Raw genomic sequence first — 18,626 nt, 5'->3', positions numbered from 1 at the left:
TTACTTCATTGGCTTCTGATCCACTCTCTTTCAGAACAGAAGCCTCCTTCTTTGGCTTCTTTGCTTCCTCTTCCTTCCTGGAATCCTCCTCTCCTGCAGCCACTGGGTCTTCTGGTGAATCTTTTTTATTGGCTTTAGCAGGCTCATCGCCTCCAGAGTCCGCCAGACTCCTGGACCTCACAGAATCATTCTTGTCATTCTTTTCTTTTCCTGGGAGCCAAGCACTTTCCCCTCTTCCCTGCAGCCCTTTGCCATTGGCACTGCTCAGGCTGCTGTCTGCACCTTGGCTGAAGAGCTTGCCTGGAGTAGGGGGACGGGCAGCATCTGCATCAAGAGAGACATCCTTCTTCTCTTCTGGCTTGCTTGTTCTTGGAGACTCCTGCAGAGCAGCAGACCATGTCAGGAAGGAAGATGTCAGAAATTAATTAAAAGAAGTTAGAGACTTGCTACAAGCCAGAGCAGCCATTCCTTGATTCCTATAGGCCAGTACTCTAGTTCTGACACCGATGGTATCAATCAAATACCCCGAAAGCCTTTTAAAACACAGATTCCCAGGGCCCACCCCAGGCCTACTGAGTTTGAACTCAATGGAGATTTGGATATGCCACACCTGACCCCAGTCCACTGATGGGCTTGGAAACCACCGCATTGGACTGTGTAACTCCATCACCACCTACCACTTCCTCGAGGAGTAAATCTGTCTCGTCCCGGCCCCAACTGCCAAATCATAAGACTGCAAACTCAGAAGTCAACATTTATTTACAATGATGATAATGGAGAATCACGTTAAAGTACCAGAGTCTAGAATTTCTATTTTTCATTTTTAAAAGGCAGCAGGGAAAAAATATCAGGAGGGTGCCCTTCCTCAATAGCAATGCATGATGCTCTCTCCCTGAAGTCTCTCCTGTACAAGCAACCCTAGTGACAGGTCCTCCATCAGAGGACATCAACTGCGTCCTCTGAGAAGTAGATGCCAAGATGGGATTAGGTGTATAAACAATTTATGAGGGGAAATGTCTATGAAAGATAAAGAAGATATGAGAGCCTTTAGAGCAGTGGTCCCCAACCTTTTTGGCACCAGGGACCAGTGCTCCTAGAGAATCTAATGCCTGATGATCTGAGGTGGAGCTGAGGCCATGAGGCTAGCACTGGGAAGCGGCTGCAAATAGATGAAGTTTAGCTCTGCTGGACTGCCGCTCACCTCCTGCTGTGCGGCTCAGTTCTTAACAGGCCATGGAATGGTACTGGTCCTCAGCCCAGGGGTTGGGAACTCCTGCTTTAGAACATTGCTTTAGAACATAGGTCTGAGACCTGCAGACAGGAGAGAGGGTAGGAGGGGGCTTGAGTAAGAAGAGCCTCAGGCCACAGCACAGTTCTGAGAAATGTCTTGGCCAGCCCGGCGGGGGTCCTGCATCAGGCAAAAATGGCCCTGCTCTAGGGCCTGCTGTGCTCCATCAATAAGTATGGCTTTGGCATGAGCCAGGGTGAAACAAAGGTGTAGCAGCTGGAGGCTGCCAATCCACTAAGGTCCCCTCACCAGGGTCTCTTGAAAGGAGATATAGGGGACACATCTCCACAGCTGCCACACCTGCTTCTCTCACACACACAAACCACACTTTAAAGACTAGGAAAAACCTCTGGAGCTGGCCAAAATAGAAAAAAAAAGAAAGACTCTGCACCCGCCCTTGGAAATGTAGCCAGCGATCTCTCCTGGGCTCAGGCAGAGAAACCTTCCTCCCAGAAGATATCTGTGCTAACACTTGGGCTGCCAGTGTGAACAACTTCTGAGCAAGGATTTTTGAGACTTTCTGATTCCCTACCCTGGAAACTCAAACGAGGAGCATGATGACCAGAGTCCAAAGGTCCAAGGAGCAGCCTTAACATAGCATTCATTGATGCTATCTGTTAAAGGATCTGTTGAACCCAAAGACATGACCACCTGCCTGCTTGTCTGGCAGCCTACTGACAAGCCAACTCAAACTCTCCCAGGACCATTAAAGAGAGGCAGGAAAGCAAAGCAGTTCAGAGCTCAGCTTCAGAGACAGACTACCTAGGTTCAAATCTTGGTTCCAGCTTATAGTGACCTTAGGCGAATAATATTTAACTTCTCTGTGCCTCAGTTTCTTCCTCTAAAATACGGGAATAAGTAAAGCTTATCTCATAGAGTTACCGGAAAGATTAAATGAGTTAACACTCATTGAGTTAAAGCAGCAGTCCCCACCTTTTTGGCACCAGGGACCAGTGCTCCTATGAGAATCTAATGCCTGATGATCTGAGGTGGAGCTGAGGTGGTGATGCTAGCACTGGGGAGTGACTGCAAATACAGATGAAGCTTCGCTCCCTTGCCTGCTACTCACCTCCAGCAGTGTGGCCTGGTTCCTAAGAGGCCATGGACCGGTACCAGTCCACAGCCTGGGCATTGGGGACCCCTGAATTAAAGAACTGAGAACTGTGACATGCATACCATAAGTGTTCCCTAAATGTTAACTAATGTTAGATGATAAGATCAACATGTTCATTCACTAAGCACCTTCTATGTGCCAAACACCGTCTTGGGAACCAAAATATGAACAAGACATATATCTTGCCCTCAAGGAATTCAGGTGAATATGGAGAAAAGTAAAATGTCCCAGGTGGCCCTAGTTACGAGCCTTTACTGCCCTAAGCAAAGGGCACTGGACACAGTGTGACAAGGTCACCAGCCTGTAAGCCTATCCCAAGAAGAAAAACATGAAGGCAGGGCAGCTTCCAATGCTGCCCATCCTCCCAACATCCCTTACCTGTAGTATGAAAGAAATCTGCCATGATCACTGGGTTAAGAGAAAGGCGCAAGATGAACTCCTCTTCAAGACAAGCATCTTTAGGGTGAGGCAAGCCACCTCATCTCAGTATCCCCAACAGTGGCCAGCACTCGACAGGAGCTCAATAACTGGTATGTGGGGCTCCAAGGACTCCAAAGAGGTGGGAGTTTCTCAGGGTGAGTGAGGGGTGTCTGGCTAGCCACACTCCCTCGCTTACTAAAAGCAGGGCCAATTTACCTGGCCATGTTCATCTCATGCTTTATTAAAGGCAGCAGACCTTGGATTAGGAGACAGAAGAGGTACAGACAGACCACAAACAGTACCCATGGCCTTCAGGATAAAGTTCACATCTTCTCGCATGGCCCAGCCCTTACCTGCTTCTCATGAGTCATCTCTAGCCACACCCTGGATATATCCATTCCTCCTGCCTATGAATAATCATGCTATTTCACTATTTTGCCATATACATTCTTAAAACACACACACATGTACACACACACACACATGCTCTCTACCCTGACAAACTCCCACTAGTCCTCATAGCATCACATTTTTCCAGGAAGCCCTCCTTCCTCCCTGGGTAGCTGTCCTGTCCTGTTCTGAGATAAGCCTTCTGCAACCTCTTTCCTAACAACTATTGTATTGTAATTGCTGACTTCCTTGTCTGTTTCCCCTCACCAGATCAGCTCCCTATTATCCTCAGTGCTTGGCATATAACAGGTGCTCAGTAAATACTGCTGATGGAATTTCAAACAATGAACTTTAAAGACTACACAGACATTTGCTAAACTGTGGATAAGACAGCTTCATCTTGAATAAACTGAACTCATAGGCCACTCTGAAGGAAGGGAAACAGGACGAGAGGTCTGGAAATTAACACTGCTGCTACATAGGTAAATAAATAAGAGAAAGTGTGTCATGAAGATATTGGTAAGAGTTCCTACTCTACAAAATAGAGCTGTAACATTTATTTTACCGGGTTATACAGAGATTAGACTATATTTGTTATAGTGCTTATTAAATGGAAAATAGCTAAACAAATGTTAACTATTCATATTCAAGATGATGGAAATACAAGTAACCTATCAAAACTGAGCGGACACCAGATATAGGCAGAGATTCCCAATCTTATACATGAGAGAATACAGCCAGACTACAATAATGCTAGGCTCAGTCTAAGCCATTCTCCAGCCTGAATTCTTCAAAAGAATATTTTCCCATGATGGAGCTTATCCTCTTCTGTCTACCTAAACACTGAAATATTAAAACATGGTTAATATTAAAACAAATGAGCTTGCATTCTCTGCATCCATGTCAACTAACTGCAAATGACAAGACAGCCAGAAGTATATCTGGAAGGAAAGGACAGCTGAGGGAGACTAGACATTTGTTGTAGATTATCTACAAATGGATGAATGAAAGATGAATGTCTACAAAACCCGCTGGACAATATGCCCCTCTCTTTTCAATGGGCCCCTGCTCCTCATCCCATCACGGGGCCCAAGGCCTGAGGCCCTGCCCAGGATACACACTCCAGGCTCCAGCGTAGCCTCCTACATCTGTGCTCTATGGGATACACAGGCAAGGGCAGGGGACTGCACCCTCGGCACAGTTTTGTTCTCAGCTCATCTGTGCTCAGATTCCTCCTGTCTCCTCCTGTCACAGTCCCAGGTCCTTGAGTATCTTGTGCTGGCTAGAAAATTACTGCTTGGCTATCGCCCATGGGAACATAGGCTATCGCCCATGGGAACATAGGCTATCGCCCATGGGAACATAACATTCTAACAATAAGCCTTCTGCTTCTGTACCCCCGCTTGCACAACTGACCTGTGGGTTGACAGGTAGTGAATAGGAGAAAAATAGACCTTTGTGTTTAAGACAGAATGAGGAATGGGATTTAGGGCTTAAAAACCCTATACCTCTACATTTCGGGGCTGCTTAATTTGGGGTCTGCGTACCCCCGGCAGACCCAGCTGGCTGAATAAAGAGTGTGATTCCTATGACTCACTAATTCCTGGTGGTCCGTGTGTCTTTCGGGGGCTGGCGGCTACAACAATCTCAAGGCAAATTTCTGCTGCTTTTTCAAAAAAGACCTTGCCACCTGCATGAGGAAGGCGTGCAGTAGTGTGCCTATGAAAACCATTTCATAAATATTTAACATACCCCCTAACAGCCATGAGGCCCCCCAATACTGCAATTATCTTCCTCCAGCCCAGAGCACAAAAACCAGGGCTCGTTCTCATAATCTACACAGCTCAGGAGGGAGGGCATGCTGAACACGATGTCCACACCTAGATCCTGTTCTGGGGAGACCTCTACAAAGCCAACCATCAGTCCAGTCTATTTTCTACATTTCATTCCTACCCAGTTGGTCTCAATTCTTTGCATGCTCCCGGGTGTTGTTAGCACTTTCCAGTCACGCTGACATCATCCTGTTATTTCTAAGCCCAGCTCCCTCCCTCTCCTTTGATCAGCTGATAGGCTTTATACCAGCTCCACAAGGCCACAGGTCTATTCCACTATCCTTCAGCCTCCCTCTTTCATTCACACTCATTCTCAGTGTCTGTTTCAAAAAACCTATCCCTTTTGATTCTGTAATAGACTAGAAATGGATTTAAGTTGAAGGCAGGAGAGGAGGGGGAAGGGGAGAGAGAGGCATTCTTGCCATCCTACTGCCCTCTCATGGAATCATGAGCAAAGTGACTGTTGACGGTGAGACAGGATAGAACAAACCATGGAAGGAGCTCTCCATCTAGGGCTACCTAGGATGCCCAGGAGTGGAAAGAGGTGAGCAGCCCAGAGGATCCAAGGTTTATAAACCTGAACAAAAGCCATTTTCAAAGAGCATGGTCCAAGCACAGGCAGCTTTGTCAAGTCCTGAAACCCTTTATTCATCCCCACCATGAACCCTTCCTGCCAGGAAAAGCCCTAGTTCCTGCCTGAGGTTAGAACACAGGAATCCAATATTCCATGTGGCAAAAAGAACTAAATCTGTTGAGATGCTAGAGACAGGGGTGGGAGGTGTTAAATACATCTCCCACTCCAGACATTTTCCCCCATCACACTGGGTTGCCTATTTATAATAAGAGGTTATAAGAAATATGTTTAAAAGCTTCCAATCACCAAAAAAAATATATAATCATCAGAAAGGAACTCTTTAGAAATCCAGGACATGTCAAAGACGAAAATCCCTTTTTTTCTTGACATTTATAACCCATTATTAAATAAAAATTAACTAGCCCAAAGTCCAAGTTCATCAAATTCATCGTGATCAATCTACTTTGGGATCTTCAGTCTACGAGCTGACATCAGGGACAAAGTACCCACTCTACTCAGGACATGGGAAAGCCAAGGGAAGAAAAAAGCACAGTGCAATCTGCCAGGATAGCCTCCCTGTCTCAGCATAGTTCGTTCATTCTCTCGATTGCTCAGCAAAATTTATCCACATCCTTCCTATGTTCCGGGCAGTGGGCCAGGTCCTGGACATATAGACATGAATAGAATCTCTACTCTCAATTTGCTCAGTTTTGTGAAAGCTATCCTCTTTCTCCAAAAGTAAGTCCTCCTGACATCCCATTCCTATTCATGGTCATCCTTCTAGGCTCTATCAGTATCATAAGGTCTTAATGGTAGATAAGAAGAAACAAAGCTATCATTTCAGAGAAGCAAAGAGATTAAAGGTTTTAGATTTAATGCAAGCAGACCAGGCCCCACTCCAAAGAGTTTCAAAGTAGACACAGATAAAGTTGATGATAAAGATGGGACACTTAGGGGAAAAGTGTCACATCTGGAAGACAGTGTTCAAATCACAATCAAAACATCCAATTATGCAGAGCCAAAAATATGGACGGTCTCTGAGGTAATAGAGAAAGCCTAACTATAAAAAGGAGCCTGCAATGGCTAGAGTTGGGTCACCTGGGAAGGCCAGCATACAACTCGGGGCCTGTCAGCCCGCATCTACAACCTCAGCCAGCCTGAGATGTTAAATCTGGCTCACCAGGGGAGCTGAAGACCAAGAAAACAGAGTCAGAGATAACAGGAACATGATAAGAGATTATAATGACATAATAATAAGAGATAATAAGGAAACAAATTTAAATCCATGATATGAGCACTATTGTTTTACTGCTCAGTTTTTTGATCATTCTAATAAAATGCGAGTGATCTATTTTACTTTAAAGTGTTTAAAATATTTAAAAGAATTTGGTATATTAGATTGTGAAGCTCAATTAAGCTTGCTATCAATATTTAAATGTTGTAGAAAATCTGAGTTGTTGACCTCACGATTTATGAGTTGTGCGAATATTCTGGGAATATTTTGAGAAATGTTAATTGTTAAAAATGAATAAACTGAACACCAAAGTACATATAGTAGGAAATGTTCCTTTTCAAGTACAAAGATGCATTAGAATTTTTAGGTTTTACAACAACATGATGAGTTTTGGGTTCTGTTTGTTTTATGAAGAATATTTCGGTGACAGTGAAAGACAGATCACGGAGGAAGAGATCAGAAGCAACAGGACTGCTGGGAACAGAGGTGGGTAATTCCAGAATCTATTCCCAATTGTATTCTTCATTTCCCAGGCTTCGTGCCTTTGCTCAAGCTGTTCGCTTGTCTAAAATATCTCTTACATCTTTCCCCACATCCAAAACTTACCCATTCTTGAAGACCCTGGTCAAATGTCATCTCTTCCAGTAAGTCTCCCTGATCTCTAGGGAAGTAATTTCTTCTCCCTCAGAACTCCTCCAAACAGTATACCTGTGCTATAGTTCTTTATGCATGCTGCCCTACTTTATAATTTCCTAAATATTCATTTACTCAACATCTACTGAACACCTACAAAATGCCAAGTACCTAGTGTCCTTTTTCTCTTTTCAATGGCAAACTCCTTGAGGCCAGCCCAGACCCATATCTTACCGATCCCTGTATCTCCCATGGTGCCTAGCACAGTGGCCTGCTATGCAGGCAGCATTCAACAAATGTTAAGAATCCGGATGATGTTACACCTCAGTTCAAAACCTCTGATGACTCCCAATGCCTGTGTAATCCAATCCAAACTTCTTAGCTGGCACTTGGGTCCTCCATGATCCAGCCCAATCTACCTCCACAGTGTTATCTGTCACTTCTCTCCCATATACATTCTGAACTCCAGTCAAAGCAGACACCTCATCTTCCCCAAACTTGCCCCACATCTCTGCCTCTGCCTCTGCAGCGCCCATTGGACTTCTCTCTCACCATTCACCTCTGCTTGTTTAGTCTTGCCCACCCTTCTTCCTGACTCACCTCAGATGTCATTTTCTCAATGAAGCCTTTCTTAGTTGATCTTAATGGACAAGAGGTCCCTAACTCTGCCCTCCCGTGGCACTCTGTTTTACCTTCCTTATGGCCTCATTGCATTCTACTCTGTGTTCCAGTTATTTAAGTCTCTCTTTTTTGAGACTATAAGCTCTTAAAAGGCACGAATCACATTTAATGTAGGCTTATATGACCTACAGCACCTAGCAAAGTGCCTCATCTTGTAGAAACATACAATAATTGGTGCTTATTTGATAAATGAGTAAATAGACAGATTTCTTTCCACTCTTATGCTTCTCCAAGCCCCAGAAATCCCATCTGAACAAGACAGGGCAAAATGGTTCTCCTTCCAAATATGTATCCCACAGGAAGAAAGGCTAAAGGAGCGAAGAGGGACACAGCAGGCTGAGACGTCTGCCTGCAGGGGCTTTGGGCTCTTACCTCATACTCACGGTCACCCTCCAAGGCCCCAATGTCCAGGTGCAGGTTTTTAAGAAGCTCACTTGAGCTGCAGACACTCTGAAAACAAAAATGATTATGAGTGGCAAGTCAAAGGAAACTGGACAGCCGAGGGTGAGGGCCAGGAGGCTCTTTGTTGATTATGCTTTCTCAGTCTGGCCCGGAAGGTATACAGACTGGGCAAGAAATGAAGCTGTGGACTGGAAAACCATTTTTACTTATTTTCAAAGTAACACAGAGGTTAGACAAAAGGTGAAAATAACCCAAGTGTCCATCAACAGATGAATGGATATATAAACAAAATGTGGTATATTCATACAATAAAATATTGTTCAGTCATAAAAAGGAATGAAGTTTTAATATATGCTACAACGTGGATGAACCTTGAAAACATTACACCACACAAAAGAAACCATACATTAAGGGACACATATTGTATAATTATCCTTACTTGAAATATCTAGACTAGACAAATTCATAGAAAGAAAGTGGATCAGTGGTTACCAGGGGCTGGGGAGAGGAGAGAAGGGGGAGTTATTGTTTAGTGGGCACAGAGTGTTTGTTTGGGATTATAAACAAGTTCTGGAAATGGATAGTGGTGATGATTGTACAACACTGTAAAAGTAATTAATGCCACTGAACTGTATCCTTAAAATTGGTTAAAATGGTAACCTTCATGTTATATATATTTTACCACAATAAAATTTTTTCAAAAAAATATATACAGCACAGAGGGTTTCTAGGCCAGGAAAAGGATTCAGCGTTACCTGGTTGTCACTCTCTACCTCATCCTCCTTGTTGGTCTCCTCTCCTAAAGCCAAGAGGCTGAGAGCATTCTGGTCCTCATGGATGGAGCCCAAGAGACACTTTGCATGAGCAGAGGTCTTGAGACCTTGTGAAGGCTCAAAAATAGAGAAAGAAAGTCAAGGGACTCGCTAAAAAGACCTTTAGAGTACTTTCCCCACTCTCTTTCTGTTTAGAGCAAGTCCACCTCATCCACGAAGCTGACCCTGGTAACTCCAGCTCACACTGATTCCTCCTTTCCCCAACTCCTACTGCCCTGCCTGCACAGACTGGGAAAGCAGCACTGCTGTCTCTATGGCATGGGTCTAACCTCCACTGCCCAGATTCCACCTTCAGCATCACAGAGGTGTGACTCACCTTCCCAAGTAGATTATGAGCTTTCAGGACTCAACCTATGCCCTCTCTTTCTATTTATGGGCCATAGTTCCTAGCATGGTACACAGAGGCCCCACAGTAAACTAAATACACTGAATGCAAGAAAAAGCATTTACCAGTGTGGGTTCCCCAAGCTGACCAGACTCCACTGAGCTCCCCAGGCTCACACTTTGAGATCCGCGAAGAGCAGAGGGCGGGGCATCCACAAGGCCTCGTAAGGGAGCCAGGCCTCCAAGAGGAATGTGGACTGGGGCTAACGAGGAGCCCAGGGCCTGGGCAACAGAAAACAGCTTGTTACAAACCCAAGAAACCACATGGCTCTGAGAGTGTTAGAGACAGATATAAAAATAAAACATCTAAATCCTGCCCGCTCAAATTTAAACCATCTCCATTCAGAGGCTGCTAATGAAACACAACATCCAGAAATTACCATTGTGCTAACTGTGTGAGAAATCACAGGATGGTTTCCTGATTCTCATAACTCTTCTGCTATCTCACAGTAAATGGTTCTTTCACATCTGGCAGATGTTGCACAGGGCTCTGCTCTCCTTTCAGAAGCCACATAGGAAGTGTGGGGGAGGGGAGAGCAGAGACAAATGCCTCATCTACCAAGATGAGAAGTCTCAATAGATAAAGTTTAAAACTGATGAATCATGAAAAAGCAGTCTAAGCATATTATTTATAAATATGGAAGTAAACACCAGAAGAAAGCGGTTGCCTCTGGAGAGGGGTACACACACCAGAGAACTGTTGTATTTTATTATATGCCTTTTGGTACTATTCGACATTGTTTAACATGGGCATGTATTGCCTTGTGTAAAATAAATATTAACTGTGAAACAATATACATAAGCAACCAAAAAAGAACTCTTTCCCTACTCCACTGATGAGGAAAATGGCTGACAGAAGCCTTGCCAAAAGACTAGTCCCTTTTCCCTGTTCTCAGGAGGGCCAAATGAAGGCTTCATGCCAGCAAGGATGGGAAAAAACAGCCTAGGTGTCAGAATTTTGAGATCTCGGGCTACTCACGGACTCTTAGATTCTCAGTTTACTCATCTGAAAGATGGAGATGATGTGTGTCCAATCACTTACGGTTTGTTGAGAAGTTCAAACGAGATAATGAATGCAAGGAGTATGTGCAAGTGGTCCAGGGCTACACCAAGGTTATGGAATTACTATTATTATAGGGATTCACATTTATAATAGTCTGGGCTTAGAAGAAGAGACAAGGATAGCATTCTGGTGACAATTTACTAAGAGTTCTTTAAAATTCATTTCTCAACTTAAAATGTATAAAACAACAACAAAAATTTCATTTCTCTCTAATCCCACAGAGACTGAAGAAAGAAAGGGGAACCTGGAGGAGGTCAGGTTGGAGAAGATCAGGCCACCCATCTTCTCACCCGCAGCTTCAGCCTAGGGGCTGGACTATCAGGTTCTGAGCAGTATCCCTTTCTGCAGGGGAAGGGCATCAGACACTCATCTGAAAGGGGACATAATAACCACTCCCAGGCCTTTGTAGATTCCCAATCACCTGGCCTGTTGCAGAGTATCTTTGTTAGGCAGAAAAGGAGCTGATAATAAAATTGGCCAACATTACCTGAGCACCAAGCATCAAGCTAAGCACCTTACATGCCATGTCTCACTGTACTCTCACAACAGCCTGAGGCCACAGTCCCCACATGAGCTAATGGTGACTGGTGAGGTCAAGACCCTTGTCCAAAATCACAGGACTAGCAAAGAGGGCAGACATGGACTTGAAACCCAGGGCTATCTCTAAGCCAGTATTTTACACTGCCTCCTGGTTGTGGCAGAAAAGGAGCATTGGCAAGCTTCTCTGAGGTGAACTGTGAGCAAACCAGGCCTGCTCCTGCTGACTTCCACCCTCCCAACTAGCCCCAGTGTAGCAGCAAGCAAAATTCTTCCCAATCTGTATTTATGGAAAATTACAGGCTCCTAACATGGCTAATTTGCTAACATGCTGGGGGCTTGAGGGAGGGAGACAGGCACACTGAGGGCATTGTTCACCCAGGCCTTTACCAAATCAGTGGTTAGCAAGGAAATTATATATTCCTGGCCCCTAGCTGATCATCTTCAAAGATGGCCATTAACTCTGACTATGGGCTGTGCATGGCGTTGTCCTTCATAGCAGATAAACTTGCTGCCATTGGGCTAATTAAAACTTTCAGGATAATCTGCTGCTTATCTGATATTTATAGTGCTACAGTAGTTATTAGAACTAACAGAGAACCAGTGTACGCTAGCAATTAGGAACCAGAGGTAACAACTGGGTAAAGCCACAGCTGGGCAATAGCAGAATAGCCAGGGAAATTCAGATTGACCCCCATGGTCTCTGATCCAACTTGACTTCTTCTAAATGAAAAATATGGTGTTACTCTTTAAAGGATCAAAGGGTCAAAATGATAGAGCAAGCCCAACTCTTTGGTAAATCCCAGTACAAGAGGAAGTGAAGGAACAAACAGGGTCTGCACAGCTTGACACAGGTTATTCACATGATTTCTGGGAACCCTGGGAAGCAAGAAGCAGAAGCAATTTACAGGATGGTAGAGAGATTCTGGGATTCAGCCCCTCATGACAGTATTAATTCTCTTGTTTTCTGTGATTTTGAGAAAAGGACTCAGTTCAGAGCTTAGGGGTAGGGTATCTACTTGGGAGGACCTCTCTTTATAATTGGCTGATGGGAAAGGCTTCCCAAATCCTGGGAAGGACCTATATCCTGCATGAGTGCCAGGATTGGTGCCACCTCTCTCACCCTCAAAACTGATCATTTTCAAAGCATGTGAACCACCCAGGAAATCTAGGTATCCTCAGCCACTATCTTGCAGGTGATGGGATAGAAGAAACATGAAATATATGTCATCCCCTAAGATCACCATCCTGAGAAGTTAAGGGATCAGTAGTTACCAAGGGAGAGCAAATAACAGGAAAGCAGACCCGACAGCTTCGTTAAGATGTCAACTCAATCTGCTCCCTCGCTGCCACATTCACTGAGGCCTGTAGGCCATGCTCTCTAAGAAGCCTACCTGGTTGAGAAGCTGCATCTTGCCTGGCTCTGCCGCAAGCTCTCTGTTGGAACTCAGCTCAACTAGCCCCTGCCTGAGGGGGTTGCTGCTTGGCTGGAAACAGGCTTGCTGAGAGGCCTCCAGCCCAGCCGGAGCAAGGGCCACCTCCTGAGGATGCTCCAGTAGCTCTGGCCTCCAAGCCAGAAACCTTGGGTCCCTCTCCATGGCTCTGATGGCCTCGTGCTCACCCTCACTAGACATCCTGGAACACTCAGCTGCCATACAACAGACCATGTTGGCAAAGTCTTTGCATGAAATTTCCTGCATGTTCTCAGGCTGCTCCAGGCCCTCCAGCCGCCTGGAGATCTTGACCATTTGCAGGATGTGCTGGTAGAACCTCTGATCCTCAGAATAGTCTTCACTCTCTGACTGCTCATCGGCAGAGCTCTGCAGGTGGGATAACTGGGGCACTAGAAAGGGGCTGTAGATCTTGGTCCAGGGTTCTGACTGATCCATGCCCCGCTCAGATCCCCGAGAGCTCTGCATGTCCCATGGGAAGTTATTCACCTCACCCAGTATCTGAGAGCCAAGGTAAGAGGTCAGATTGCTGCTGCTGCTGCTCTCCAAGTCAGGCCCAGACCCACTAGGGTTCCTGTCTTTTTTGGGGGGATCTGGAGACCCTGATGGTTGTCTCTCCTCACTGGTGGGAGATGCCCCAGGGGCACTTCCTAACAGGGCATTCTGGGATGGTTCTGATGCCAGGGTATCAGGTGGTATTAGGAAGGGTCCCTGAGGTAGATCATCAGCTGAGGCCTCTAGAACTTCAGGGTCATTGCCCTCTGCTTCTTTGCAGCTCCCGGGGGTGCCCTTGTTAACAAGCTTGGAGACCTGTCCCATCCACAATCCTGGGGGCTCTCTCCTCCTCCTTCCCCGGCCCATGCTCCCACCTTCCCCAGAAACACCTTGCCAGCCCAGGTCTTCTGCTTGGCTACTATCTAACGAGAACAGCTTGCTCTTCCTGGCAGGCGGTATATGGTTAGAAGAACAAGGGGAAAGGGAAGGGTCCTCCTCAGGGGATGATGAGGGAATGGGGCTCTGGCCCTTGTCCCCGCCAGGGCCAGTGGAGCTCAGTTTGGCCACGTTGTGGCTGTGCTGCTCCCCTTTCAACTGTGGGCCCTTGATGGTTTCAGAAAGCTTTGAGTGAACAGAGGCCTGGCTCCTGCTTTCTAGCACATCCTGCGCATTTTGGAGGGGCCTGCTGTTCTCAGGGCCCAGAATGCCAGGTTTCTGCTGTCTGGTCCTCATTTCCAGCTCTTCTATTTCAGGGTCTGAAAACCCCAGGTAGATTTTCTCTGTCGGCTTCTGGGGGTTCTCTGGACCCTGCTGATCTCCTAATTCTGTCCTGCCTTGGGCTGGGGCCCTGCCTAAAATTTTCTCCACATCGGCAATGATCTGGTGGGTTCGGGAAGATTGGCCTTTGGAGAGTGGCTGTAGCTTGTTGGGCAGGGTTCCTGTGAGAGGCCAGGGGGTGTCACCCAGCATGCATGGGCTCTTCCCTTTCTTAAAGGAGCCCTCACTTCTAGCCTGCATCTCTTGGTCTAGGTCCACATCAGCAAGCCCAGGTGCTGAGAGAGGGGATGGGCCGCGGAGAAAGGAGGAAGAAGGCAGAAGTCCCTGATCAGGTTGCGTTTCCTAGATGGGTATATAAACATGCAGAGAAAACTAAGACAAAACACTTCTGAGTTACACTTGCTCCCTCAACCCTTGACAAGCCCTTAGCAGAAACCCACCCTCCATCTAAAGTAAAACAAAAACCAAAGAGGGAAGAAAAGCTAAAAGCTCCCTTGAGCTTTTGTTGTTTTCTGGCCCCAGTTTCCTTATCTATAAAGAAGAGGCCAGACTAGATCGTGGCTTACAAACCTTGCTCCATGGAACCTGCAGGTTGGTTCCACATGGTACCTTGGGGGTTGCTACATTGTGCACACGCTGGAGGAGGGACATCACCAAGCCCTACACCCCCAGGTTCAATCACAACAGCTCCACTTTTTATATGCTGGATCTCTATGGAGGACCTGATTTGAAGACAGGGCTTCACTACTAAAGAAAATCTGAAAGTCAGCGACCAAGTTATCCCTAAGGTATCACCAAACTCTCAGTTCTATGATTGATTAATTTTATAAAATCCACTAACCTTACCAGAATTATTTAAGAAGGGAGAGAAGAGGGGAAACCTAACTGTGAGCTGAGCCTTAGAAACACAGTCTGAGTCTTCTACAGGTACAAGTTGGTACTGCTCAGGAGACATCCACACAGCCAGAGAACCTTGAGGCTAGAAGAAACTCTAAAGATCAACCATACTCTGTAAGAATTCACCGTGAGAGCCCAAACTACCTGAGTCCAGGTCACCCACCTGGCTGTACCCTGGGCAAACTCAGGTTTGAGACATCTGTCCTGAGACCTAAGATCCAGACTACAGCCCAGGATTATCCAATTGTCCCCAGCTCCTGAAACCACAGAAAGAATCCTTTTTAGGGAGCTTCAGGAACTCAGTCACACACCCAGAATGCAGGCTATTACCCAAATCTCCAACCCAGAACCCTCACTTCATTCCCTCTCTCGCCTTTAGTCATGCCACAGCCTGCCAGATGCTGATTATCACTTACAATAATCCTGGGTTAGTGAAAATCCTGTTGTCCATCTTTTGCCTTTCAAATATATGACATTAGAAAATTCAGCCTATTTGGAAAGTATCACCCTTCTTTTCTCTATCTTGAGGAACAGGCTTGTTATCTTACTTCTCAGAATCATGAGTAGTAGTATGTGGAGGAAGGGAAAGGAGAGAGGAGTCTCTGTAAAGCTTGGAAATAATAAAAAGGATGAATTCATCAACAACCATCCAATGCCAGAATGGACACCTTGGAAAGGATAAAAGGAAGCTGAAGGAATCTTCACTGAGAAGCAAGCACTAGGTACTAGTGGGAAATAAAGACTATAAACAAAAGAGCAAATCAATTGGACCACTGAGAGGGTTGAAAAGATATCCCCAGTGCTCTCCACCTGGCTGACCCTCACTCTCCTCAATGTGCCCCGCCCGCCTCGCAGCTGGGTGAGGGGAAGAAGGCAGGTTTCCCTGCACTGCCACAATGTGCTGGGAGAGCCCAGGCCTCACTTCAGTATGGCTCCAACTCTTAGCTCCTCTGCCTATAAAATGAGGGCAATAACTCTGCCTCCTAAGTACAGACATACTGAACAGACAAATAAAACAAAAATGGAAAAGAACACCTTCGACTCTGAGCAAGAAAGCTACTTGAGACCAAGGTGATCACACTGCAACCAAATTTCCATTATCCACCACTAACCAAGGACACCGGCAACAAAGGTAATCTACAGGAGTGAATAAATCCCAAACTTTTCTTTTGGGATCTTGAAGACACTGGTGTCCTGACAGCTGACTTATGGATAGATCTGGCATAGGAATTCGTACCACTGAGACAAATAATGAACCCACAGTAGGAAGGCCTGACTCTGAAAGAAGAAGAAAGACACTCCACTCATCAAGGCTCTCTGGCCTTCACCAACTGCTCCCTGTCCCCCCACTCTCCAGAGGGGCAGATGACATCACTTCTTTTACTACTACAAACCACCATCCTCAGCAGAGCACCCTCTCTCACCCATCCTATTATGTAATATACACTTCCCAAGGCAGAAAAAAGGAATTGTTTAGAAATACTAACAATTTCTAGAAGCTGAAAGGAAAACATGCCAGAAGACAGGCACAATTCACATGATGAAGTATCAAGAAATTACTATATTATTGTAATTGTTCTTAACCTCCCAGCTATAAACACCCAGAGGTTCCCAATACCCCCTCAGGTTATAACCCTGGCCTCTGTGGGATCTGGCTTCTATGGACTCACCAGGGGACTTTTGGAGGTCTCTTTGTCCTTCTTGTCTTTCTTTTCCTTTTTCTTTTTCTTGTCTTTCTTCTTAATAGCTCCAGAAGTTGACAGCTTCCCTCGCTCTTGGATCACCAAGTTTCGATAGTGCTCATCACAGGGATGGTCCCACATGGACTGCCCATTGGCAAAGTTGAAATAGTAAATATCACCTGTGATGTCCTGGCTAGGGATGAGCAGAGGTCAGAAGTTAGTCTCTGCTCAGGTCCAAAGCTACTTAGGAAAAAAAGAAAAGGAAGAAAAATGGCAAAGAGGCAGAGGAGGAAGAGGAATTAGGGGAAAAGGGAAGAGGGATAGAGAAGATGGGAGGAAAGGAGAAAAGAGGAAAAGATTAACACAAAACTGAAGGGTACCGTTTGGCTAAGAATAAAGGAGCTAACTTCGATAGGAACAAAGGATTGGGATATCTCAGGAGACATATAATCATTGGAGTTCCTGGGAATTCACGCTAGACTAGTGCAGGAATAAACTTCGTTTTTAGATGGTATCTAAGTACAAATACTATGGTATCTTGGCAATAAATTCTAAGCTAGACCTTGCTTAATATTTTTATAAATGGTCTGAGGAAAAAAATACATTGTGAAAGCTCTGGCCTTATAAAACATTCCAAAATCATAAGAGGTGACAATCCAAGCTGGTGGGGATCAACAATAGAAGAAAATAATGTAGGAGGTGGGTTTCAAGAATCTGTGTTTCACCACGGACAAGTCCAAAATAAACCATTCATCCGATCCACTATTACTAATCCATTAAGACAGCTAATAGAAAAAAAATGCACAATAGCAATATAAAATATATAATATCCAGGTATAAATCCAAAATGCAAATTTTTTGTAAAGCTTTACCAAAAAGCTAAGAAAAAGAAAAAACATTAGAGATTCCATGTTCCTGAACAGAAAGACTCAAGTCTGTAAATTTCCTCAATAGCCAATAATCCTCAAATTAAATATAAATCCAATACAATCCCAATAAAATCTAGGGCTCCTTATGAAACCTGGCAAACTCAATCTCAATTCGAATAAAACAGAAAATACATAGAAGTAATAAAATATATATATCAAGGGTAAAAAGTGAAAAAGAAGACACAGAAATGGCCAATAAGCACATGAAAAGATGCTCAACATCACTAAAATTTAGGGAAATAAAAAATTAAAACCACAATGAAATATCCCTTCACACCTATTAGCATGGCTATTATCAAAAAGGAAGCAGAAAATAACAAGTGTTGGCAAAGATGTAGAAAAATTGGAACCCTTGTGTACTGTTGGTGGGAATGTAAAATGGTATAGGCACTGTGAAAAAAGAGTATGGCAGTTCCTCAAAAAATTAAAAATAGAATTACCATGACACATCGATTCAACTTCTGGGTATATACCCAAAAGAACTGAAAGCAGGATTCAAACAGATATTTGTATATAGGCCCTGGGAACTTGGGTTTTAATGCCAATGTTCATGACAGCATTATTCATATTAGTCAAAGGTGGAAACAACCCAAATATCCACTGACAATAAATGGGTAAACAAAATGTAGTATATACAAGCACTAGAATATTGTTCAGTCTTAAAATGGAATTCAATTCTGACACATGCTACAACATGGATGAAACTCGCAGTCATTATGCTAAGTAAAATAAGTCAATCACAAAAGCACAAATTTCGTATGAGTCCACTTATATGAAGTACCTAAACAGATAGGTATATGAAGTACCTATCAAATTAATAGAGACAGAAAGTAGATCAGAGGTTACTAGGAGCTGGGGAGGGGGGAGAATGAGGGAGTTATTGTTTAATGAGTACATAGTGTCAGCTTAGGAAGATAAAGTTCTGGAGATAGGTGATGATGGTTACACAACACTGTGAATGTACATTGAGCCATTGAACTGTATATCTAAAAATGGTTAAAACAGTAAAG

General features: G+C 44.6%; 1 protein-coding gene across 12 annotated transcripts in view; it reads right to left on the bottom strand.

Annotated features, from left to right (window-relative positions):
* Nucleotides 1-18,626, bottom strand: part of CEP164 (centrosomal protein 164) — a 64,756-nt gene that overhangs the window by 29,550 nt on the left and 16,580 nt on the right. For 6 of the 12 annotated variants that reach the window (XR_005658393.1, XR_005658394.1, XM_039888013.1 and 3 more), the window contains exons 4-9: nucleotides 16,676-16,880; nucleotides 12,780-14,450; nucleotides 9,852-10,007; nucleotides 9,324-9,458; nucleotides 8,539-8,616; nucleotides 5-379 (exon numbers count right to left, since the gene is read on the bottom strand). Coding sequence is in view for 10 of the 12 variants with exons in the window: in XM_039888013.1 (XP_039743947.1) it covers nucleotides 5-379; nucleotides 8,539-8,616; nucleotides 9,324-9,458; nucleotides 9,852-10,007; nucleotides 12,780-14,450; nucleotides 16,676-16,880 (2,620 nt within the window). In the remaining 2 variants the exon portion in view is untranslated. The remainder of the gene's footprint in view (nucleotides 1-4; nucleotides 380-8,538; nucleotides 8,617-9,323; nucleotides 9,459-9,851; nucleotides 10,008-12,779; nucleotides 14,451-16,675; nucleotides 16,881-18,626) is intronic. The other 6 variants (XM_039888015.1, XM_039888019.1, XM_039888017.1 and 3 more) reach the window with 1 other exon arrangement.

The sequence above is a fragment of the Pteropus medius genome, unplaced genomic scaffold (assembly GCF_902729225.1).
Source record: "Pteropus medius unplaced genomic scaffold, Ma_sr-lr_union100, whole genome shotgun sequence".
NCBI classification, from domain to species: Eukaryota; Metazoa; Chordata; class Mammalia; order Chiroptera; family Pteropodidae; genus Pteropus; species Pteropus medius.
This window is presented reverse-complemented; position numbering and strand designations above follow the sequence as displayed.